This window comes from Ranitomeya variabilis, chromosome 5 (assembly GCF_051348905.1).
Source record: "Ranitomeya variabilis isolate aRanVar5 chromosome 5, aRanVar5.hap1, whole genome shotgun sequence".
Taxonomy (NCBI): domain Eukaryota; kingdom Metazoa; phylum Chordata; class Amphibia; order Anura; family Dendrobatidae; genus Ranitomeya; species Ranitomeya variabilis.
In genome coordinates, this window is record NC_135236.1 from 632,260,027 (window position 1) to 632,286,615 (window position 26,589).

General features: G+C 44.5%; 1 protein-coding gene across 3 annotated transcripts in view; it reads right to left on the minus strand.

Moving 5' to 3' along the window:
• Positions 1-4,796: 4,796 nt before the first annotated feature.
• The window catches only part of FCHSD1 (FCH and double SH3 domains 1), a 135,344-nt gene continuing 113,551 nt past the window's right edge, over positions 4,797-26,589 (minus strand). For all 3 annotated transcript variants that reach the window (XM_077266269.1, XM_077266270.1, XM_077266271.1), the window contains 7 exons: positions 25,194-25,322; positions 23,387-23,470; positions 21,499-21,658; positions 18,836-19,041; positions 13,255-13,339; positions 11,877-11,944; positions 4,797-5,221 (listed from right to left, as the gene is read on the minus strand). In XM_077266269.1, coding sequence (XP_077122384.1) covers positions 5,162-5,221; positions 11,877-11,944; positions 13,255-13,339; positions 18,836-19,041; positions 21,499-21,658; positions 23,387-23,470; positions 25,194-25,322 — 792 coding nt within the window. In that variant the 3' untranslated portion in view covers positions 4,797-5,161. The remainder of the gene's footprint in view (positions 5,222-11,876; positions 11,945-13,254; positions 13,340-18,835; positions 19,042-21,498; positions 21,659-23,386; positions 23,471-25,193; positions 25,323-26,589) is intronic.

A 26,589-nucleotide genomic window follows, 5' to 3' on the forward strand; every position in this document is an offset into this window, starting at 1 on the left:
GATAACAGACAGTCCTGATGAGTGCTCGACTGAACGAGTCTTAAGGAATAGTTTCTGAAAAGAAAAAAAAACACAAACGCTTCACAATATCTCTAAGGGTAAGGTTCCACGTTCCGGATTGCCGGCGCTTTGGACGGAGTGGAAAACTCGCTCCGCCCAAAGTGCCGCCCCCGTTTATACGTGCAGTGATTCCGGATGTGTTCATTGCACACATCCGGAATCTCCGCATCCCATTCATAGGACCCTGTGATTTATCTTGCGTCGCCGCAAGGTAAATGGACATGCTGCGTTCTAAAAAGACGCACCGCATGTCCGGAAGCGCAGGGCCGCCGGGTGCGTGTTCGCACGCATAGTGGAGACAGGATTTCATAAAATCCCCTCCAATATGCTGTAACATCTGGATGCTGTGGATTGAACGCTGCGGTTGTACGCAGCGTTCAATCCGCAGCTAATCCAGATGTAATCTGGCCTGTGGACACGCACCCCAACAGTATATCACACGTAGAGTGTTTGATGCATTCTCTCCTCACTGCAGGCTATGGCCAAAAACCACAAAATGAATGAGTGTTTGTTTGCATGTTTTTGATGCCATGCCATTTTTGATCTTAAGTCCAGGAGTGTAATAATCCAGAATAATTCATATTCATATTCCAGCATTATAAGATTGTGGTCAGGCGCATAAAAGCCATTACAGAACAGATCACAAGTTACACAAGCATTCCCACTAAGCCTTTTATTGCCTAAACCTGTGTGAATACCATAATAAACTCACCGACTGCCGTCCTTTCGGGTTTACAGCGCGGCTCCGGTCCTCTTCTCAGTCACATGACTTCTATCCAGATCACTCTGTGCTCTGTGTGTGAGACAGAAGTCACTAGCCACGTTCACACATCAGTATTTGGTGAGTATTTTACATCAGTCTTTGCATCAGGAGTGGAACAACCAGAGGAAAAGTCTAATAGATAAACTTCACCACTTCTGTATTTTTCACCCACTCCTGGGTTTGGCTTACAAAGACTGATGTAAAATACTGAACGTATGAATGTGGCCTTACAATGTAAGTCTGTCAGGAAATAGGAAGAAGTTCTGATTACTTCAATTACACATACAGCGTCTCAGCTGCAGTTTCCTCTGTCTGCCAGCAGAAAGCTGGAATTCTAAGCCACTCTCCCTCCCTCCCCCTGCTATGTAGTTAAACAAAAATACTGTCATATGGAGAATCAAATAAATAATTAAAATAAATAAAGAAAAATCACCTTAATATATATGTATAATAAAAAATATGCCTTTATTGTATTTGGCAAAATATAGCACTAATTGTGCACATACTTGGAAATCTTACAGAAATAACAATAATAATATAAATATAAATATATATATATATATATATATATATATATATATATATATATATATATATATATATATATATATATATATATATATATAATTTTATTATTATTTTTTTAATTATGTATTTTTTCAATTATTTCTGTAAGATTTCCAAGTACATGCACAATTAGTGCTATGTTTTGCCAAATACAATAAAGGCATATTTTTTATTATACATATATATTGTGGTGATTTTTCTTTATTTATTTTATTTATTTGATTCTCCATATGACGGTATTTTTGTTTAGTATAATCCTGAGTGGTTAGCCACTCTTTTTCTTCTGTGGTAGCCACCTGATTCCCTTTTATTTTTGAGTAGAATATTATGAGCCATATATACGTATATACAATCTATTAATTGGGAAATAGGGTTGCTATCATATATTTCCCTGCTATATAGTTGTAATGTGAGACCAGCTGCCAGGAATTTATATGGCTCTGTGCTGGGAAAGCCAGTCTCTGTGTAAAACCCTCATTCCCCCTCCTGCCTGATACTAGCTAAAAATGGTACAGCCACTTCCCAAACTGCATGGGACTCTATTGTTCTTTTAAAGTTATGTATACTGGCACTGATCAGGGCTAGAGATAGAAGGATTATATATTCTGGATGGCCACCGAGAGATCTATAGCTCACTGAAATCGCTAGGAGCTAAACTCAATGAGTTGCAAGGAGCATATTTCTCCCTAAGCGGGTCCATGTATCTACACCGTGTTTATGCTTAAAAGAATCCCCCTGACATGGTGAACATCCTGATCATTGTGTCATTCTTATACGAGGTTCATACAGCAAGTTATGTATAAAAATGGTTTGTCGTAACTCTAAGAAAGGGGAGAATTCAGCCTCTGAGTGAGGTCACCACAGGGGGAGTGCCTTGGTTTTGGCTGGAATATAAGTGAGTGAGACATCATTTTTCTTTTGTTCTGGGTCTTGCTGAGAGTCAGATCTGTAATGCATCTGGATATATGTTCGCCCAACCCCCACAGCACATGGTCAGCCATGAGATGAAATGATATGAACGAAATGTGTTTTTCAACTTTAATCCCATTGTATTTGTAATTGTACTGTACATACGATACTTGTCTACTTTCATAATATATTTTTATACTTCTGTAAACACTGCCTACCTTTTTTGGAGTAAAACATAAAATTACTAGATTTGTCTCTCCTTGCTCTATAATGTACTGTCACGTCCTCTAAGTAAATTACGCTACAGATTTGGGTTGGCTCCGGACCCGTTAATAATTAATAAATCGGAGCAGGTGGCAGAGGATTTATCCTGTGCATTTGGGAGGCTGCGTAGTGACGGATGGCATTGATAATTATTGTTCCTGCCTGAGTGGGAGTAGTTATATTGCCCTCACTGCAGCGTGCTCATAAGCCAGTACAAAGAAGGCAGCCTTTCTGGTGACTAATTATCCTAGGTGCAGTACCCTGTCTGGCCTGAGGGTAAAGGGAGCGCCAGAGAGCTGCAGGTTCAAAACTGGAACTGGGAAGAGGGATATAGATAAATCCCCTTCAAAAAGACCCAGGGGCAATCAAACAACCCCGGTTCATGACAAATTGGTGTGAGTGGCAGGGATGATAAAGGTATCCTCCCCGTGAACCGTGGCAAAGTCTGTTTCTGGTTATTGAGTCTGGTTCTGGTTCTCCATGGGCTTACATTGTTAAAGCCAGTTCCAGATCCCAATGTGAGTCGGAAGAAAAGTCATGTGAACCAGAAGAGGACTGGAGAGGCGGTGTAAACTGGGGAACTGCGACTGGCAGGAATATTACTGCACTTCTTTTATTTTTTTTATTTTTATATAGCGCTAATATATTCCGCAGCGCTTTACAGTTTGCACACATTATCATCGCTGTCCCTGATAGGGCTCACAATCTAAATTCCCTATCAGTATGTCTTTGGAATGTGTGAGGAAACCGGAGAACCCAGAGGAAACCCACGAAAACACAGGGAGAACATACAAACTCCTTGCAGATGTTGTCCTTGGTGGGATTTGAACCCCGGACCTCAGAGCTGCAAGGCTGCAGTGCTAACCACTGAGCCACCGTGATGCCCACTTACACTACATACACATTTACACAGGTTTAGGCAATAACAAGTCCTTTAAATAGCTTGGATAGGTGACATTTTACTGGAGCCCCACGTATCACAAGAACGGGGCCAAGAGTCCCTCGATCAAATGGATCATAGGTCGTGCATACGCGCTGCAGCTCCATACCAATCATAGGAGACTGATGGAGATAGGCAAGTGCTTTACTAGGATATTTCCATCAGTCTTATAGTCTTTTCACCCCCTTTCCGGTGATCGTGGGGGTCCCAGTGATTGATAAGTAGCAAGTTCTAATTCTGGTACAACTTCTTTAACAATTTAGCTAAACTCCTATAATAGAGAGTTAAGGTGAACAAACACAGACTAACATTTGCAAAACTCACCAATTTCAGTGGCTGATCATGTAAAGGGAAACCATCATCAAAAATTGACCCTTTAGGTTTTTGTGTTAAATGTATTGTTGTTTTATTTTCCCCTTTTTTACATATTGCAATCTGTATTAAAAATAGAAAATCTTGTGATTTTCACAGTGGCCAATGCTTTTTTTTCTAGATTCTAGATTTAGGTTCAGGAAACAACATATGTACATAGCCGAAATGGACAGATTTCAATCATATTTTTTTTATTGACACATCTAATGAGTGTGTGCAAAGGTCATTATGAAAGGAGAGGGAGCAGGTTCTTCTCTGCTATCAGCTGCGTCTAGAGCTGTTACCTGTCACTGTAATCCTGCCTCTGATTGTGATGAGCCTGGTGAAAACTTTTGTTGAAAGGACAAGTAGAAGTCTACAAAAGTCTCAACGGACACAGAGAAAAGTGCAATTTTTTTTTTTTTTAAATACACGTAACACAAAAACTTAATTTAAACAATATTTTCTGACTTTATCTTTTCTTTCATTTCATTTCATTTTTGCCTGAAGTTCATTTGACCTATAACAGGGAAATAAAAGGATTGAGCATGCTAAATTTCAACATGCTTGATCCCTTATTCACAAGTTGTGAAGACACATGTCTAGCAGCGACTAACTCCTGAATGTACGCTTGACTGAATAGAGCGTACATGTGTATGGAGGGGGTGCGGGTCAGGAGGAATGGCTGACAGTTATTGGATACGTATGGCTGCCTTTAGTTTGTACTACATGTGATTATCATACAGATCCTGGATAACCTTTACCACAATGCAAATCACCACTATGGGCTCTATACAAATACTGAGCTAGCAAGGAATTCTGGGCGATTTCAGCTCTGAAGCCTGCAATGTGTGAATTCACCTTTGTATTATAACACTAGCTGTAATAACTTCACAAAAATGACTCAGCTTTCCATGACACAATCAACAGAAGAGAAGCATGGAGGATTATTGCTGTACCATGAAGCAGCTTTATTTTGCGATCTTTCAGTCTATAAACAAAGCCCTTAAAGTACAATATATATTACATTAACGCACAAGATACAATCCCTCACATTATACGAAAAGTGCAAAGACTGCGTAATAAAAAGAGTTCATTATAGCAATGCATTAAACATCACGTCTTGTGGAATACTGCCTACTAAAGTGTCAGTCTCTTTGGTAATCTCGAGAAGATTCTTTCCGGTTTGGTGAATAAGTCCACATACTGTACATGTAACTGCATCCCACCAGCATCTTGTGAGCGAGAGCAATGTGATTGTCCAGCAGAAGTTAATAAAACATGCAGGTGCCGCTGTTCTCCGCACATTAGTGATCTGATGACGTACTCTCACTTCCTTTTGTTGGCGGTGGTGGTGCTGCACGCATCTATTAAGTGAAAGAATGTGTAAAATGAGGCAAATCAAAGAGAAATTCTACTTTATCTATATGCATGTCTGCCAACATTTTTCAAAATAAATTCACCTGTTGATTTTCTGTATTTATGAGATAGACAGAAGAAGCTGGGCGAAACGCGCGTCGGAGCAGAGGGATTTAACTCCTTAGACTTTCTTAATAGCTTCTTTATCATCTCTTCCTCTGATTGTTTTTGGTGGGAATGTTTGATTCCATACATTAGCTTTAAATCTATAACCTATGGGTTATAGCAATAAAGAACCAGCCAGCAGTGGTATGCCTGATTGTGTACCTTCTCGCGGCTGATTGTTAATTACATACATTCCGCTATATGAATATCACAGTGTCAAATCTTGCATTAGTAATGATGTAATTGAACCATCTGTCTCACCATATTTCATTCAATACAAAATCAGCAACATTATTAATTGTTGGAAGACATTGTAATGAATTGGATTATTTGCGATTAATTACTGGTAACATCACACTTTTCTGGCACTAGGTAGCCTTGCTGAAGGCTGCTGTCAGGAGGAAAGGTTATATCTGCTTTTTATCAATAATCAGTATTACACACTACAAAACCTTATCACACTCTTTACAATGATTTCCACAATTGTTCACATTAAAACTTTTCAATTATGCCTTATTTTTCTGCTTGCGCACTACTTGAGTTTACATCCCTCACTCCACTCATCATGGCTGGGCGATCCTTTTCAATATCTCTACACTGTCGGGCAAGGGCCCACCAGTAACAAACTCCAGGGCCCCACTTCTCAGCTACATGCAAATGTGACAGTACCCTCAATCACACATGCATTTAACAATGAGCTGGGTAGATTGCTACATGAATAAGATGCCACATTTGTCTGCACATAGTGATTCATGTATATTGTGCCAAGTACAGCTCATATAAGAGGGTGGTGGCCCACCAGAGGATTCTCCTGTTCTCCTGAGGGCCAGTCCAAGCCTGTACTCTACTCACTGTCCTCCTATTGGGTCAACCTCAGCTTCCCACCTCCCTCTGCTATGTACTGAGTACTTCCTTAGCACAAATGTTAACAAACATCTATATTTTATTAAATATCCATATATTACCCCAGATGAGTTACTTGATCTACTAAGTAACTATTTAACAGTATTTTGTTCGCACACTTTCTGTCCAGTCTCCGAGAAATCAGCATTACATGAGTGGCGCAACTGAAGAGATTTATAGAAATTCTTTCGACTTAGATCAAACTCCTCCTGCAATTGCGCTAATGATTTCAACATATTGTCCAAAACTAGCCGAGAATCGCTTCTCACCCCCTTCTCTTTCCACCTCTCAAAGCCAACCAGGGTTGTACTGAAGGCTATTTCTACCTTTCCTGTTAATCAATTCTCACTCCCATAAGACGCACATGCTCAGACACAACCCTATGTAGCCTCCTCCTGTATGTGGCCGCCTTAGGCTGGTGAATGGATGTCAGGAGACTCCCAGTATCTCAGGGGTACGGCCCTCATCATTCTGATACACTATAAATATTCGAGCTGAGAAAACTCTTCTAAGCCTAAGTATGGCACAATGTGCACCCATAGGGAACACTATGGCAATTTTATTTCCACTGCCATCTATTACTGATATTTTATATTAAAGATGAAAATTTGGTGGCAGCATTAGACTGTATTGGGGCATAGGATGAATAAGCACCAGGGAGGTTGTAGCCCTCTCACCCATGTTCAGTTTTCAATGAAGCTACTACTCTAGGAATATTTCCTACTCTTGCATAGTACAACAGCACAGTACAATTCATGTAAAGAAGACCTTTCACTAAATAGTTCAAGTTGAATTGGACACAATATAATAGTAGTTGCAGAGCTATTTTTTTTTTCCTTTTTCCCCTTAGTTTCGCTTTTCTGTTGCTGAGAAATTGGCAATCAAATATTTGGCACCTAATGAGTTAACACCTACTTGGACTTAACTAAAGATATCAAACAGTTTTCACTGGGGGCGTGTACTTTTGCATCCTGTAGGGCTCTGACCAATCATAAGCAGGCAGCAACATAGACGTGCAGAAGGTCCTGTGATGATGTTACCAGGGTTACATGACCCGAGTCCACAGGTCTTTCCAGTTGGCGTGTGCAGCCAAAATAAGCACTAAAAATACACAGCACAGAAGTGTGCAGCTATTAATTCCAGTTACTATTTCCACTCTTCAGTACTATGTAATATATCCTCAGTGCTCTTTAAATAGAAATGAGCTGCAATACCAGACAACCATTGCCGCATGTATGGTGCTGTGCTGGTAAATAGCAAGGTGTTGGTGCCAAAGTCCCTTCAATCAGCTAATCGGTGGTGCTGCAGGCGGATGAACTCCCTCGGTTTTGATATTGATCACTTAGGATCCCTGAGGATACTGTATATTCACACACAAAACTGATGCAGAAATGTCTTCAACTGAAAATCTGTTTTGCCTGGAATTAGTTGATTCTACAGCAAATTTGCTATATGTTAACAGGAAGCGCAGCTGGAAAGATGGATTGATAGAATAGATAGATAATAGATAGATAGATAAGAGATAGATAGATAAGAGAGATAGATAAATAGAAAGATAGATAATAATAGATAGATAATAGCTAGATACATAGTAGATAGATAGATTATAGATTAATAGATACAGTAGATAATAGATAGATAGTAGATAGATATCTAGATAGATAGATAGATAAGAAAGACAGATAGATAAGAGAGATAGATAATAATAGCTAGATAGATAGTAGATAGATAATAGATAGATGATAAATAGATAATAGATAGATAATAGATACATTTAGGGCCATATATATTTGGACAGAGACAACATTTTTCTAATTTTGGTTATAAACATTACCACAATGAATTTTAAACAAAACAATTCAGATGCAGTTGAAGTTCAGACTTTCAGCTTTCATTTGAGGGTATCCCAGGGCCGTATTTAGAGTTTATTCTGCCCTAGGCACTTTTCGTGGTGCCTCCCCCATTGGTGAGTATGACTAATGCAGACCCTGTCGGCAGTGACTAAGGCTACTTTCACACTAGCGCCGTGCACTGCACGTCGCTATGCGTCGTTTTGCAGAAAAAACGCATCCTGCAAAAGTGCTTGCAGGATGCGTTTTTTCTCCATTGACTTGCATTAGCGACGCAGTGTGACGGTTGCGTCGCCACCAAAAAACGTTGCATGTAACGTTTTTTGGTGCGTCGAGAACATCTTTTCCGACCGGCCATGCGCGGCCGGAACTCCGCCCCTGCCTCCCCGCACCTCACAATTGGCCAGCGGATGCGATGAAAATCAGCATCCGCTGCCCCCGTTGTGCTGCGCTTTCAACGCTAGCGTTGGTGCGCCGCAACGACGCATAGCGACGTGCAGTGCACGACGCTAGTGTGAAAGTAGCCTTAGGCTACTTTCACATCAGCGATTTTTGCCATTTGCGGAAGATCTGGCAGTTTTTCTGCATCTGCCACATAGCAGATCACTTACGGCAACACTGTGTTCGGCCTCATTCATTCCCTATGGGACTTGCAGACATGTGCAGCACTTGCGGTTTTGTCGTGATCCGGAAAATGCGGTACTTGCAGCAATGGAAAGAAAAGTTGCTAGCAGTGTTTTTTGTATCACCACAAGTGCCGCACATGTCCGCAAGTAGACATCACTACCTGACCCTGCACCTTGCTAGCTCATCCCTAGCATCCCTCTCTGACCTAAAACTACACTATAAAGCTTAGAAAAACAATTTATTAACTGACATTCCTACGATAATGAGGGCTCCAGGCTACGGCGTAAGTGCATTGTTTTCCCTGTGGAGGGATTCAGGAAGACGGCCGCCACAGGCGGCGCATGTGCAGACTGAGATCGCATCTGGACCAAGATCGCATCTGGACCAAGATCCGAATCTCCACCTTCGGTGGCCCACAGCTTCAGAAATATGGCCGGCAGGAAAGCAATGCACTCCATTTAGCTCTTACCACCAACATTGGGCCCGCAGCATTGCACGGATGTGACACCCCCTCCTCCCATTCAGGGCCCGCTGCATTGTTCCACTTCTGCCACTGCAGACTTCCAGAGAAAGGGACTCTGCCTCCTGTGATCCTGTTTACAAGGCGGGAGACCGCTATTACTGGATCGGGGACGCTATTACAGGGCAGGGACATGTGTATGTATGTGCACACACACAGACTGCACAGGGGGACACAGTAGGCACACACAGACTGCACAGGGGGACACAGTAGGCACACACAGACTGCACAGGGGGGCACAGTAGGCACACATAGACTGCACAGGGGGACACAGTAGGCACACACAGACTGCACAGGGGGGCACAGTAGGCACACACAGACTGCACAGGGGGGCACAGTAGGCACACATAGACTGCACAGGGGGACACAGTAGGCACACACAGACTGCACAGGGGGGCACAGTAGGCACACACACAGACTGCACAGGGGGGCACAGTAGGCACACACACACAGACTGCACAGGGGGGCACAGTAGGCACACACAGACTGCACAAGGGGGGCACAGTAGGCACACACAGACTGCACAGGGGGGCACAGTAGGCACACACACACAGACTGCACAGGGGGGCACAGTAGGCACACACACACAGACTGCACAGGGGGGGCACAGTAGGCACACACAGACTGCACAAGGGGGGCACAGTAGGCACACACAGACTGCACAGGGGGGGCACAGTAGGCACACACACAGACTGCACAGGGGGGCACAGTAGGCACACAGACTGCACAGGGGGACACAGTAGGCACACACAGACTGCACAGGGGGACACAGTAGGCACACACAGACTGCACAGGGGGGCACAGTAGGCACACAGACTGCACAGGGGGGGCACAGTAGGCACACACACACAGACTGCACAGGGGGGCACAGTAGGCACACATGGACTGCACAGGGGGGCACAGTAGGCACACACACAGACTGCACAGGGGGGCACAGTAGGCACACACACAGACTGCACAGGGGGACACAGTAGGCACACACAGACTGCACAGGGGGGGCACAGTAGGCACACACAGACTGCACAGGGGGGGCACAGTAGGCACACACAGACTGCACAGGGGGGCACAGTAGGCACACAGACTGCACAGGGGGGCACAGTAGGCACACACACAGACTGCACAGGGGGGGCACAGTAGGCACACAGACTGCACAGGGGGACACAGTAGGTACACACAGACTGCACAGGGGGACACAGTAGGCACACACACAGACTGCACAGGGGGGCACAGTAGGCACACATGGACTGCACAGGGGGACACAGTAGGCACACACACAGACTGCACAGGGGGGCACAGTAGGCACACATGGACTGCACAGGGGGGGCACAGTAGGCACACAGACTGCACAGGGGGGCACAGTAGGCACACATGGACTGCACAGGGGGGGCACAGTAGGCACACACACAGACTGCACAGGGGGGCACAGTAGGCACACAGACTGCACAGGGGGGGCACAGTAGTCACACACAGACTGCACAGGGGGGCACAGTAGGCACACACACAGACTGCACAGGGGGGCACAGTAGGCACACACACAGACTGCACAGGGGGGCACAGTAGGCACACACACAGACTGCACACACCCATCACAAGCCAGTGCCACCAGTGCCCAGCAGTCTCCAGTGAGCAGTAGAGCAGAGCCTCAGCAGGATAACCCCGCAGCAGTGTGCCGGCATGAGTGCCTCACTTCAAACCGAGGTCTCGCTCTGGCCCAGTGTTCTCCACTTACCTGTCAGATCCCAGGACCGTCCTAACCAGCTGCGATCTGGACTGGGGGCGCTGTGCCACTCTGGATCTCCTCCTTCCAGTCAGGTGAGTTCGGCAGACACTGACTGCACACAGAGTGGGCGTGTCTGTAGTGCAGGGATGCAGCTGCCGACACCCAGCCTTTAACCCAGCAAGCAGCCAGAAGCTGGGGGACCGTCCCAGGGGCATCTGAACCCTGCGCCCCAGCCCAGCCTGCCCCTGGTGGGATCCGATACTCCCACAGCAGCCGGAAGACAGGTGGGTGGGTGGCCCGACACAGGACTATGAGGCAGAAACTGAATTTGGCGCCTCAGCGAGGAGGGGGTAGGGCTTGCACTTGCACTGTGACTTGTTTCCGGATCCCTGTGCAGTACACATGAGGGCGGCGCGCTGTATCTGACACCCCCGCAGCAGCCATAAGACTTAGGAGGGCGGGAGAAGGGAGGGAAGGAGGGCGGGAGAAGGGAGGGAAGGAGGGCGGGAGAAGGGAGGGAAGGAGGGCGGGAGAAGGGAGGGAAGGAGGGCGGGAGAAGGGAGGGAAGGAGGGCGGGAGAAGGGAGGGAAGGAGGGCGGGCGGACCCAGACAATTTAAAAAAAAAAAAAAAAGAAAAAGAAAAAAAACCTTGCCTTGCTCAGGTGCCGCCCCCCCCGCATCTTACTGCCCTAGGCACGTGCCCTCAAGTGCCTAGTGGCAAATACGGCCCTGGGGTATCCACATTAACATTGGATGAAGGGTTTAGGAGTTTTAGAAAAATGTTGTCTCTGTCCAAATATATACGGACCTAACAGTAGATAGATAGCAGAGCAGAGGAGGTGTGGAAATTCTCTTTATCCATTTATGAAGATACTTACTGGTCTCAGACGTGTGGCTGCAAAGTCTGGAGAGCTATGAGCGCTCCCCGATCCGTTCGGTCTGAAGTCTGTAAACAGATAAAATCCCTTTGATTACTCTGACATTACTCTGTCAGGAATTTGCCATTTATACAGGCTGCCTACAAGCAGTGAAACTTCCCAGGGAATGAAATGGATCTGCCACCCACCAGGCAAAGACATCCCATCCCTTATGGAAGTGCCCCCTGTACAGCGTCCCCCCAACCAGGCGCTTCTGAGCTTGGGTGCTGCCATTTTAAAATAGTCTCAATGATGGCAAAATAATTTTGGTGAAAATTGCTTTGAAAACTAGCTTAGATTTAGTGCAGTTCGGAGTTGCGCAAAAAAATTAGCATCTTTTGGCGTTTTCACGCTACTTTCTCCCAGCTCGGTCAAAACAAGTGGTGTGGGATGAGACGGAGGTGCACCAGGAAAGGAAGCCACAGCTTGTTCAATTCACTACAAACTTCTGCATTCCCCAGAAACCTGAGGTGTGACTCCAGCACGCCCAATCATCAATGCTGGCAAGAAAAAAAATAACTAAAACAATGAAAAAAAAAGAAAAAAGAAAAATGCTGGTCTTGCTGAATCAGGGCTTAAAACCTTCCTTAACGGGGTTATCCACCTTTCGGGATGATTTTTTTTTTTTAACAGAAATGCATTTTTGTGGTTGCCTTTGAAAGCATCCGTGCTGAACTGTCTACACAATGAGTTGACTAAGAATCCATCAATGATCTTGTTTTGCTATACACCCACCTTACACCTTCTTTATCACAAACCCCAGACCAGACCCCCTTTATACAAAGACTCTTAATGAAGACCATCAAACAAACACCACATTTTTTACAAACCCCAGGACAGAGCTATTCATTCACGCACACCCATTCAGAGTCCCCCCTCCCAAGCGGTAGCCCACCTTTCTACAAACCCCAGATCAGGCCATTTGACACGCAGAGGTTTTGGGGTGCATAACGCCCAACTTACGCACATAGTCATGACGCAGAGGTACTGTACATGTACATGCAGCATTTCTTTCAGATGCCATAGTTCTCGCACAATAGTGCCAGCCACAGTACAACAATATAAGTGGCCACACATAGAAGCATAAAATGCCAGCGACCGTGCCTCCATGATGGGGACAAGCTAGGTTCCAACTATATTCCCCCATTATGCAGTCACAGTGCATCACAATACTTCATGCCAGAGGTCCCACCCTGCAGCATACACCAAATGTGCCCTTAAGTTCCCACCATGACGCCCCCAATACACAAAACCCAAAACCGCATCCTGATAAAGCAACTTTTGAGCTACATTCCCTGTGTGACATGAAGAGGGGTGCTGCTCGAAAATAATAAAATACCTGTGTCGTTTGTAGAGAGTCTTTGGCTGGAGAGCGGCGAAAGGAAGGGAGGTAAGAAGGGCGGCGGGGCCGGAGACGGTAAGTCCTGCCGAAAAAGAAGGAGCAGAATGTGACCCTACTGGACTAAAAGAGACAATAATGTGGGCTGGAGGCAGAACTCTGCTCTCCTATAATGCACTCTCATCATTAGTCATCTTCAATTGTTTCTACTCTGTACAATGAGCAAAGTCTCTTGTTCTTACACTGTATCTATAGGTATGATGTCCGAACATTCACCACGTGTGTGTATTGTGTATCTAGCACTTCTGCAGCACAATATTCTACCACCTTGTGGTTGATGTAGGTATTACAAAATAGAACATTTTCTGCTCTGCATATATTTCCTAGGCATTCCAAAACTACATATGATAGAGGCAGATAATAGGGCTCTTGGAGAATAAGTGCACATCCATGGTGGGCCTTTTTCATTTTTAGTACTTGGTGGCTACAACATACACTGTTAATGGTACTGTTAAAAAGGATCTCTACACATTAAAAAAGGAAATATCATTGTAAATACATTTCTAAATACCTTTAAATCAGCAACCTACCAGATGTCGCTCATGGGCTACTTGACTCACTTTTTAAGGCAAAACTGACATCCAGGGGAAGTGAGCGGTGCTGCTGCTCTGTGACTTCCTCCACATGTCAGTCAATTCCAAAGAAACTTTGTGAGTTAGCTGATTGTCTGCAGTGCTCTCGGGACAGAAGAAAGTCAAGCAAGCTCCAGGAGACCCGGCATCCACATTGCTGGAATGGCACCAGCACCAGAGGGGAGGACAAGGTGTTATTATTTTACGTGAGGGAATTTGGTGATTGGGAAATGGTTATCTGAGTAGTGGACTACCTGTTTAATTAGTAAATCACAATAGTTTGGTCTATGGAGGTGATCACTATAGAACTAAAATGTAGCTGTAACCTGCACTAGAATGTTAAGGCTGTGTGCACACGTTGTGTTTTTTTCGCATTTTTTCGCTATAAAAACCCATACATTATGCCTCCCATCATTTAGAATGCATTTCGCAATTTTTGTGCACATGATGCGTTTTTATTCCACAAAAAATGCATTGCGGTAAAAAACGCAGCATGTTCATTAATTTTGCAGATTTTTTTTGTGTTTTTCCTGCTATTTAATGCATTGGGAAGCAACGGAAAAAAACGTGCAAAAAACGAGTCAAAAACACGGGACAAAATGCATGCGGATTTCTTGCATTAAATGTCCGGTTTTGATCAGGAAATTTCTGCAAGAAATCCTGAACGTGTGCACATAGCCTAACAGGACGGTGCCTTTCAGCATGTGCCGAAGGAAGCGCTGCTTATCCCCTTTATATGTAGAAAAATGTGCTCCAAGATGATGTTCTTATCCAACAGTGGAGATACCAGAAGTGCTGAGGTATGAAGAGGCTGCTCACATTGCTATCCATCATGTCTTTCTCAGATAATACTGCAGAAACCAAGGGTTTTGAGGCACAGTGTCCACTCACACTGCTGTACACCAGGTCTAACTGATCCAAAACTGGAGATATCAAGTTTACTGAGGTAAGAAGAAGCTGCTCACACAGATGTCCACCCTGTCTATCTGATCTAATGCTGGAGATAGCATGGGTTGAGGTAAGAGGCTGCTCGCACTGTTGTCCTTCTGTCTGTGTGCGCTAATACTGGCAATACCAGGGATGCTGAGGTAAGAAGAGGCTGCTCACACTGCTGTCCATCTGCTATAATACTGGCAATATCAGAGATGCTGAGGTAAGAAGAGGCTGCTCACACTGCTGTCCATCTGCTATAATACTGGCAATACCAGGGATGCTGAGTTAACAAGAGGCTGCTCACACTGCTGTCCTTCTGTCCATCTGCTATAATACTGTCAATACCAGGGATGCTGAGGTAAGAAGAGGCTGCTCACACTGCTGTCCTTCTGTCCATCTGCTATAATACTGGCAATACCAGGGATGCTGAGGTAAGAAGAGGCTGCTCACACTGCTGTCCATCTGCTATAATACTGGCAATACCAGGGATGCTGAGGTAAGAAGAGGCTGCTCACACTGCTGTCCATCTGCTATAATACTGGCAATACCAGGGTTGCTGAGGTAAGAAGAGGCTGCTCACACTGCTGTCCACCATGACTTTCTATGAAAACCCAGCATAGGACATAATAGAGTCAGCCGACTGAGTGGGGTAGCCATTAAGAGTGTCAGCCTTCGTGGCAAGCCAGGTACTAAGATCACGTTACAATAGGGATTTTGAGGACTTCTACAGTTCAGACATAGTGATACAGAAAACTAACTAATATGGATCGGTGTCTCTATTTACAGTGCAAGACATCAAGGCTTTACCTGAGTATAACTGATCTGTATTCCGACTGGGCATGTCACGGCTTAACTTGTGTATAACTAAAATAGATGCAGATTAATCAGATCTCTTTAAACTTTTCACGTCGTAGCCATTTTCCATTTCTTTTTGTTTTCCTTTTTTCCTCCCCTTCTTCCAAGATGCTCTAACTTTATTTTTTGTGGGCCGAATTGTACTTTAGAATTACAGCATTCATTTTATCATGTGATGCACTGGAAAGCAGGAAAAATAAATCCAAATGTGTTGAAATTGCAAAAAAAAGGTGCAATTTCACAAGTTTTTTTTTTTTTTTATTTACCATGTTCACTATACGGTAAAACTGACCTGGCAATATGATTCTCCAGGTTAGTATGAGTACAGAGATTCTAAAGATACATATACAACAAGGAGAAAAAACAGGAGCATTCAATGTTTGTATAAAAATTTTGTACAAAAGTTTATTTGAAAAAAATAGACATAAAACACACATATATATGCATAAAATCAGGACACCAAAGCTAACCTCCTGTAATGTATTCAGTACCGTAGATAATAACCGGCCCATAAATCATCTCACTTTGATAGGAAGGTATACCAAATCCGTAACCCATACAAGGATCAATATATAATACTATCTGTAATCAGTGCTTTAAAGGTCACTAGATCCAGGGTCCAGAGCGGACTATGGCAACACCCCATAACACAATACTATAACATGCCAACTGGCGTAAACAGTTATGGGAATACCATATTATCCTTCTTACCAATAACAGGAGTCAGAATCAATTGGGTGACACCCCAACGTGCGTTTCGCTCAAGTGTTTGCTCGCTTTATCAAGGGGAAGTGATTATTCCTCAGCTAGTAGGACCTTTTATGCAGGAAATCTCCGGTCACGTGAGCGTCACGTGATCCGAATGTTAATTAGGCTGCATACAAGCGGCGCATGCGCCTGCGGCCTTCCACATCGCAACCACCCCGTCCAGCCAGGATCCGAAGCCGCGCGTGTGGGAGCATAGTGTAACCATGACTACCCAGTCACCGGCCGTGGACACCAAGCGGTCGAACAGAGGAGGGGCGAAGTGAAGGGCAAGCAAGTGCATGTGATTTACTATGCTACTTGCAGTTGCCATGTGATATATATATATATATATATATATATATATATATATATATATATATATATATATGTATATAGGTCTAACATTGAGAGAATTAAGAGTGAGGGTAAGTAAACATGTGCGGGACATTGGCGCGGCCAGGACAGTGGAGGATGTTTCTCAACTAAAAACTATCCCAAAACACTTTAGAAAATACCATGATTGTGACCCGAGAGAGTTTATGGTGAGGGGGATAGATTTGATCCATATGGGTATACGAGGAGTTAACGTGAAACAACTCCTTGCCCAGCATGAACTTAAATGGATCGTGACCTTGGGTACCGTGAGACCAAGTGGTCTCAATGAGTCTCTGAATTTTGCTCCATTCCTGTAGAAGACTTGGTTTTGTTTTGTTACCAATTGTATATTTTGCTGTTTCCCCTCCACACGGTGTTTATTCACTTTTTATTATATTTGTTCTAAATGTGTTATAAAACTATAAGACAAAAAGTTAAATGTTCTTTAAATCCTTAGAAATTGGACCTTACATTTGCATACCGGATGAGAATATCAAATGGACTCTCTATCATTTGTTATATATTTATTCACTTTTGTATGACGTTCATTTGTATGTAAAATGTCTATCTGGACTATTTTGTCTACTTTTTGCTATCGCTCATTGGTTTAGATTTATAATGGGATCGTCTTGTAATGCATTTGGTCTCGGCTGCGGTGCGCATGCACTTGCTTGCCCTTCGCTTCGCCCCTCCTCTGTTCGGCCGCTTGGTGTCCGCGGCCGGTGACTGGGTAGTCATGGTTACACTATGCTCCCACTCGCGCGGCTTCGGATCCTGGCTGGATGGGGTGGTTGCGATGTGGAAGGCCGCAGGCGCATGCGCTGCTTGTATGCAGCCGGATTAACATTCGGATCACGTGACGCTCACGTGACCGGAGATTTCCTGGATAAAAGGTCCTACTAGCTGAGGAATAATCACTTCCCCTTGATAAAGCGAGCAAACACTTGAGCGAAACGCACGTTTTGGTGTCACCCTATTGAGTCTGACTCCTGTTATTGGTAAGAAGGATAATATGGTATTCCCATAACTGTTTACGCCAGTTGGCATGTTATAGTATTGTGTTATGGGGTGTTGCCATAGTCCACTCTGGACCCTGGATCTATTGACCTTTAAAGAACTGATTACAGATAGTATTATATATTGATCCTTGTATGGGTTACAGATTTGGTATACCTTCCTATCAAAGTGAGATGATTTATGGGCCGGTTATTATCTACGGTACTGAATACATTACAGGAGGTTAGCGTTTGGTGTCCTGATTTTATGCATATATATGTGTGTTTTATGTCTATTTTTTTCAAATAAACTTTTGTACAAAATTTTTATACACACATTGAATGCTCCTGTTTTTTCTCCTTGTTGTAAAAGTATCTGTTTGGAGTAGTATATATAGCTGCCAGGATATGGTTCCTGGACACTTTGCAAGATGAGTCTGGGCTTATGTATATTGACTAAAGATACATAGTATTTTTTTTTTATAAATTTGGAATTTCAGAAAAATAAAACAGAAAAAAAAACTTTCATGTGCTGCCATTTTCCAAGATGCTTTAATTTTGCAGGATCTGGGGCCAGGTGACTGTTTATCTTTTTTGCGCCCGAGATGACGTTTTTACCTATATGAATTTAGAGTAGATACGATGTTTTGATTGCCTCTTATTGTAATGTTAAGGCAGCCAAAAAACGTAATTCTGGTGTTTCGATTTATTTTCTGATTACACCATTTACCGAACATATTAATTTATTTGATATTTTGCCAGATTGGAATTTTACTAATGCAGACAACCAAATATGTGTATTTTCCTTCATATTATGTTATGCCTTAAAATATTATGATTTTATGTGGTGGTTTTCTTGTAAATGTAGATGATCGCCATGTCATCCTATCGTGGGAATAACCCTTTACTATAAATAAGTGTACATGAGCAAAATAATACATAGATGGCATTTATAAGACCCTGACAGGTCGCAGAACATACAGACCGTCATTCTCCAGTGGGGTCAGTAAATTGTGCATACCACTTAGCATTTTCGGTACAGACCTGCTGAGAGTCTGTATCATCTCCTGTTAACTCTTCAACAACAAGTGATGGAAAAACTCCGACTCGGCCATTGAATTCCCCTTTCCAAAAGCCATCATCAATTCCACCTTCTTCCCTGCGGATAATTTGGATGATGGATCCTTCAAGAAACGTCAGCTCTTCTTCACTTTGACCTTCGTAGTCGTAAAGAGCTCTGGCGAGAGACACTGGAGAGAGTAATACTAAATGTCAGGTAACAGTCTACAAATGAGCTTGGGGGAAAGAAGGCAACTAGTGATTCAGCCATCTTCTACAGTAGAGTAAGTATAGAATGAATTCAAAGAGGTCTGATGAAGACAACCCCATCCATATTCCCCAGGTCCCTCGTTCAGGACTCTCCTATGAGCCAGAAAGGAGAAACATTTTGATGGAGCCAGTATTTCCAATTATTACACGAATTGGGAGTCATTATAATGGTCAGCAACGTTACTCTAATCATAAATGGTGTTGTGGTCCTCTACATACAGGTCATTTGTGCCATTGGATCCATATAATTAGAACTTCCTTAGACTCACATTTAAAATACCCTAAAAAGGTGCAGAACTAGTCTCAGTGCCATCACCGCCTGATCGCTTCACTCATTCCTAAGGGAGCCGGGACTTTTGTAGCTCGTCCTAACAATATCGGAAGAATGGCATAGCAATTCTAACTTTATATAGAAGATTGGAGCTATGTACTTGGGCAGGTGTCAGAACCAGGTGTTCTCCTGCAAGCGACACTATGGCGGACACTTGGCTCAGATTTTAATTTCAGTTTGGCGTCACTGTGCAGAACCACTTTAATTAAGTTGGATAACTTGTAATAATAATTTATCAAAGTGATATCTTTATTAACTAACAAGAAAAAACGTTTTTGAAGGATAAAAACCCTTTCATAAGGCAGATAAATGGCTCGTTTACGTGACCATATGTGTGGTCCATGGTAAAAACAGATTACAATCGTACTCGATTATTCAGCGGGGCAGTGCAGAGGAGTGATTTTTTTTTTTTTTACTGACCAATTTTGCGTGTGAATGAAAAAAAAACGCAGCATGCACTAGTTTATTCGGCAAGGGTGCTTTCACATTGTACTTTTCTTCGTGGGTCCTGTCGGGGCTTGCGCAGACTGTGTCTGAGTGCCCGCCTCCAGTAGACGTATACACCCGAAAATGATGCACGACAGACAGACACATTTGCTCTGCAGGCATTATCACAGTCTCTGGCAGTGTCAGCGTTGGGGGAGGTTCGGACACAGGCCCCAATAGGACCCATGAACGTGGAGATAATAGCGATATTAAAGCACTCTTAATAAGATGAGACTCGGACATTCAAGTCTATCGGTGTGTCAAAAGAAAAAAATGGATTACGTAAAGAGCCACAGTATGGCAACAGATCCATTACAATTCTGTAAGATAGGAAACTGCAAATTGTTTTGTAAGTGATTAATAGCTGCTGTTGTAATAAGCGGATTGTCCATATGTACTGTGGTGGGGGCTGTTACTGTGGGCAAGGTAATCGCCTCTTAGACCCAGGCAGGTTACATGAAAGAGGGGGTTCTGGTTGGTTTTGTGGACTTCGTCTATGGGAGTGCTACGCCCTAGCAGGCCGCATGTTACTGATGACGTTCTTTGGCCGGGGCCAGATGTTGAACAGTTCGATGAGGGAGAACACCAGTCAAAAATAAACTGTTTACTAAACAGTAACTTGGAGGGAATTATGTACAATACATAGTTGGTGATTAACATCAGAGATGTTTCCCTCACAACACAGAGCATTTCCACACACAGTTAATGTATTTCCTAAAGTTTACTTGTTTCTGACTCAACTAATGCCATCTCCTTCACCACACACCAACATGATACTACAGTCCAGGTATAAAATGTCCTATTCTCAACCCGCGGTTCCAAGTCATCTCCTACTCTTCAAGGAACTAGTTTGCCACTATGGCAGGTACTTAGCTACTCTGCTTCAGACACCTTGGAACTCCCACCCGGGGCACTCTCTTCATTTCACTTTCTCTGTTCCATCTGGCCCCGAACTATAAACTCAGGAACGTACTGCTAGGCTTCCTATGCCTGGACCAATGTCCAGGCGAACACTCTGTCCTTCTGTCAGTTTCCCTTCCTCTTTATTCAGGGTCATGCTATCCATTGTCTTAGTCTTCAGTCACCTCAGAGTCACCCACGACATGCAGCACTGCTCACTAGTCAGACCATAGGTCTGCTTTTACTGCACGCTTGGCCCTATCTGATATCCTGACAGGAAATGGTCTGTGTCCCTTCACCTTAGATCCTCCACCTCTGGTCTCGATCCATTTACCTTAGCTCCTCCACCTCTGGTCTCTATCCATTCACCTTGGCTCCTCCACCTCTGGGCTAGTCCCAATCATTAACTGTAACTCCCCTTATTGTTGTGCAGAACACAGCATCAAGAGTAATAACACATATAACAATACACATTATACACCACAACAGTACTTGTGTTTTCAAGGGGGAAAGTGGGCAATATGTCCATCTACTTGCACATGGGCTACTCACGGATGACAAGTGAGAAAAAAATTGTCCCACTTTTCCACCCAGATCTGCTTCTGTTATCAAATATTAGAATATCCCCCCCTTCCCTACCAAATAAAGTGTTTATATCTACCTGCATCATCAGAACGTTCCAGCTCCAGAATCCCAGCGAGGGACTGTGCTCCCGAAAGTCCTTCCATGTGACCGGCACTCAGACATTCTGCCACCCTATGGTTAATGTAAGTGATGTACTTTTCTGGGACATAACCCACTTGTCCGGTTTTATTCCGTGCCTTAAGAGAAAGTGTAGAAAAGAACAGACTGTTACCCTAAGAGCCTATTAGGAGATAAATGAATTTGATTTCCATTTACTAAAGAAGTGGACTCTGCGTTCTCTTCGGTTTGTTCTGATAATAACTTACGCTTTGAAAATGATAGGCGCCATTTCAGTAAGTCCTTCAAAAGACCATTACAGAAAAGTTGCATGTCCTTCTTAAGCAAGTGAATCTATAGCTTTACCAAGATATGATCTAATTAGTCATGGATCTTACTTTTACAAGTGCCTTTGTGAAGCCTTTCCCTTCAGAGCTCCGCAGATTGGGCTGCAGACCTTTCCTGTCTCCTACCTCCTGTATTTATTGTCTGTCATTTTACATTACATCTGCCTTTGCACTAGGCAATCTTCGGCTACTACGGCTATCCCTATACAGCAGAGGAGGAAGAGACCCCCTGATCGAAACGGTGCTGATGCTACTGCGATCAAAGGACCGCACAGTCTGACCAATTGGCTTTTTGGGTGAGATATTTAGGTTATTTTAGTTACGTTACAATCCCTCAGCAGAGAAAGTAACGGGTTGTAGTAATTCAAGATTCATCATCCTCTGTCACTTAAGAAATAAATGGAGTTTACAACCTACAAGAGTAAGTCACCAAACAATACAAAAACACTCTGAATAGATTTTCTACATTTACAAAAGAAAAGTGATTTTACACATTGACTTGCGTAACTGATGAAGTGGATGATTGGGAGAACACCTTAAAGGGGTTGTCCAGGACTTTAACATTAAGGGCCTAGCTTTAGGATAGATCATCTGCCGATCAGCTGTTCCGGATGGCAGCTGGAACTGCTCAGTTATGGTGTTTCGAGGCACAGCTCTGTCTACAGCATAGCGGCCTCGGCTGGATATTGCATATTTTCCCCTTATTCAAATCAATAGGGGGTGCAGTATCCGTGACCTCTATTCCGATGACTGAGCAATTCTGCCTGCCGCCGATACCGGGAACACGTAATCAGCAGGGGTGCTGGGCGTTGCACCCCCACCCATCAGACATCGATGACCTATCCTAGGGATAGACCGTCAAAGTTAAAGTCCTGGACAACCCCTTTAAGCTTTGCTTTTTTATAAGCACAAAAGCAGGGCTGGCTTAGGCTTCCGGTAGATTGGAGCACTACCGGCTTTATAAAGATAGCCAGTGTTCTGCCTCGCAATGCCAGACATCAGGATATTCACCTACCTGTGTCTACTGATTCCCATCGCTGCACAGGCTGGGAGTGGCTGACTAATGAATGACTCATTAATGTCCTAATTAATCTCTTTCTGTAGCTGGGACCAACAAAAATAACAATAGAGACAGAGCGGTAATATCAAAGAAAACCTTATGTCTTCTGCAACAGGGTGGAAAGGGATCATGGGCTCGACAGGAGCCTAGATTTGCCAAGGGGTTGATGCCAACTATGTCCACATGTATTAAGACATAGCATTAACAATTCCTTGAGGTTGTCAATAGGATTGCTCCCTTTGCAAACAGAAAAGCTTTCAGGACTGCGTAGAATTCAGTTCTCAGACGTTTCCCTGCAAACCTATGAGCAATGTACAGTTATACGGACACTGATCTACCAGCAGGCACTGGCTGCCACTTTGTGACAACTCTGCACCAATGTAAAAGCTTGGTATGAAAGATGTCTATGACTGATAGTAACAGTACAGATTAGTGAAATTGACCAAAAGATCCAGACTGACCTTCACCCACTCCTCCACGTCTCCATCCTCAATCACCTCCAGTCTTTCACCTTGAGTGATGGTCAGCTCATCCGCCTGAGAAGCCTAAGGATACAAACATCAAAAGGTGACTGCAGTTCATTCATTATGACACTTTCCATCTTTTCTGCATTGCTGCCTTCCTTTATAAATCTCAAAACTCAAGACAAGAACAGTCATATAATAAAAAAAGAAGACAGCAGAATAATAGATCAGCTCTATAAGATGTGCACCCTCATATGAGCTGGAGGTGCCCTTTTTATCTTTTCTCTTAGATCAAGTGGGATGACTTGCAATCATGCTGCACCACTTCTGCTACTTCGTCTTGTGCTGCACCACTCCTGCTATGTCTCCTTGCGCTGCACCACTTCTGCTATGTCTCCTTGCGCTGCACCACTTCTGCTATGTCGCCTTGTGCTGCACCACTTCTGCTATGTCGCCTTGTGCTGCACCACTTCTGCTACGTCGCCTTGTGCTGCACCACTTCTGCTACGTCGCCTTATGCTGCACCACTTCTGCTATGTCGCCTTATGCTGCACTACTTCTGCTATGTCGCCTTCTGCTGCACTACTTTTGCTACGTTTCCTTGTGCTGCACCACTTCTGCTACGTTGCCTTACGCTACACCACTTCTGCTATGTCACCTTGTGCTGCACCACTTTTGCTACGTTTCCTTGTGCTGCACCACTTCTGCTAGTCCGCCTTATGCTGCACCACTTTTGCTACGTTGCCTTGTGCTGTACCACTTCTGCGACGTCGCCTTGTGTTGCACTTCTGCTACTCCGCCTTATGCTGCACCACTTCTGCTACGTCTCCTTGCGCTGCACCACTTCTGCTACGTCGCCTTATGCTGCACCACTTCTGCTATGTCGCCTTCTGCTGCACCACTTTTGCTACGTTTCCTTGTGCTGCACCACTTCTGCGACGTCGCCTTGTGCTCAACTTCTGCTACTCCGCCTTATGCTGCACCACTTCTGCTACGTCGCTTTATACTGCACCACTTCAGCTATGTTGCCTTATGCTGCACCTCTTCTGTTACATCGCCTTGTGCTGCACCACTTCTGCTACATCACCTTGTGCTTCACCATTTCTGCTAAGTCGCTATGTACTGCACCATTTCTGCTATGTCACCATGTACTGCACCATATCAGCTAGGTCGCCTTGTGCTGCTGCACTGATATTACGCAGAAGCTGTAGCAAAAACATTAACATCACTTCTCCAGATATGTAATTCTGTGCAATTCTAGAGGGCAGGACGATCCCTGTCACATATTCCCCAGGACCTACTCTTGTGGCATCTTTTTCTGTCACCAAGAGACGCTATATTCAATCTGCAGGCAGCACTGGTGATAGAGAAGTCATTGGGACCAGAAGCTCTGGGCGGTGCAGGATCTGTCCAGCCACTAAGATTTGGGGTTCGGGGGGCTGGGATCTATACTGCCGTCCAGTCTGGCTGTCCAGCTGGAGTAATCAGCTCCCTGCTTTGGCCTATCACTGAGCACCACATCCTACTTAAGCTCCCAAATTGTTGCAAGATACTGTTCTGTCTACTCTGGTTCAGTCCTGTGGTCTCAGCTCCTCTTGTTTTGTTGTAGCCCTGTTGTGTGACCACAGCCCATTTCCTGACCAGTCATTTCTTGCTGATTTTGTACACTACTGTCCTCCTGGTTTTGACCCGGCTACCTGACTACCCCTACCAGCCAGCAGCTAACTCTGGGGTCCGGGTAAGTCCAGATCCCTATACAGGGTTGCAATGTTAGCAGGTGGCTATTGCAGCACATGCAGCCTACCTTGTAGTTGTACAGCACGTGACATGGTGTGGGATAGGAGCGGTTGCCACTGAGGCTAAGAGGGGATTCTTCAAAGATTTCGCCACCATCGTCCATATCCTCGAACTCTGAGAAATCAAAGTCTTCCATCTGGAAAATATAAAAAAATGTTGCTAATTACTATAAATGAACCCTGCAAATAATGCAAAAGCACAGCAGGGGCCACAGTATTACAGAACAAGATTCTCAGCGAAGAATAGCGCTGAATTGTAATGATCCGAGTAGGAACCAAAATATGGGAACTGAAGCAGAAGCCAGTCCACAGTCCAATATGTGACTCACAGAAGTGTATGCATGGCTGCACGGATATATGTAGAGCATCAAGTAGGTGGTCGCATCAGAAAAACGTTACTCCATATGCCTGAATAGTAATTAGAATAGTCACCCCCCTGGGACTGTCCTCTATCGCTAAAGTGGGTGCAGCGCCCCAGAGTCCTGGTCGTTGCAGTACTGTGGCTCCGCCACTATGGGGAGCTATGGTACGTCTGATGGCACTGAAGGAGTTCATCTGATCAGGTATCACAGACACCAATACATTTCACCGCCGGGCCTCCAGGGGGAGCTAAGGGTTCTATTCATTAGGCCACTCTCCACACACTGGTAAAACTGGGGGTCAGGCAGGAAGTTAGACAGAAAGCTGGCTGGGTTGGAACCAGGCAACACCTTGTGGCAGAGGGTGTTGCGGGAGAAGATTCGGTAGGGTCTCTGTCAGGGGTGGGATCCTGACAGAGGCTTGGCAACTTGAGCGAACGTAACGGGACCGTGCCTGCTCAGTATAGCGGCGGTACCCAAGGAAGGATTGAAAGCGAGATAGATTGTGCTGAGTGAGAAACGAGATCAAAGCAACAAGGAGAATACCAGTAGGGGTCGTGCTGTAAGACCGAGGCAACATCCTACTGAGGCGCACAACCGGCGGCCGGAACGCCGAGGGAGTATTACAATATCTAGCTTCAAGCCATACTCTAAACCAACGGCAGGACAGTCAGTCAAAGGCGGGCTGTCTCATCAAAATCACCTATGCAGTCTTGGGGGGCAACTTGTGGAGAGGGGCGACTCTAGGGTCCCGGAAGAGCTCCGAGCCTACCCGTCAAACGGGTGCCGTCCCAACCAGAACATCAGGGAGGGACGGAGGATTAGCAGAACATCATCTAATCGAGTTGTGAGGGAACTTAAGAAACAGACACAACAGTTGTGGGGTACTTTCCGTAAGCACAGCAGGGAAGGACCACAACACATAGCGCAAGCAGGAAGGCACAGATTTCCACCTGTGAAGAGAACTCTGGAGGTGCCATTGGACCGGCCGGACTTGCGCAGCCTGGTGAACCGTATTCCGGACTGAGGACCCAGAGATCTTCAG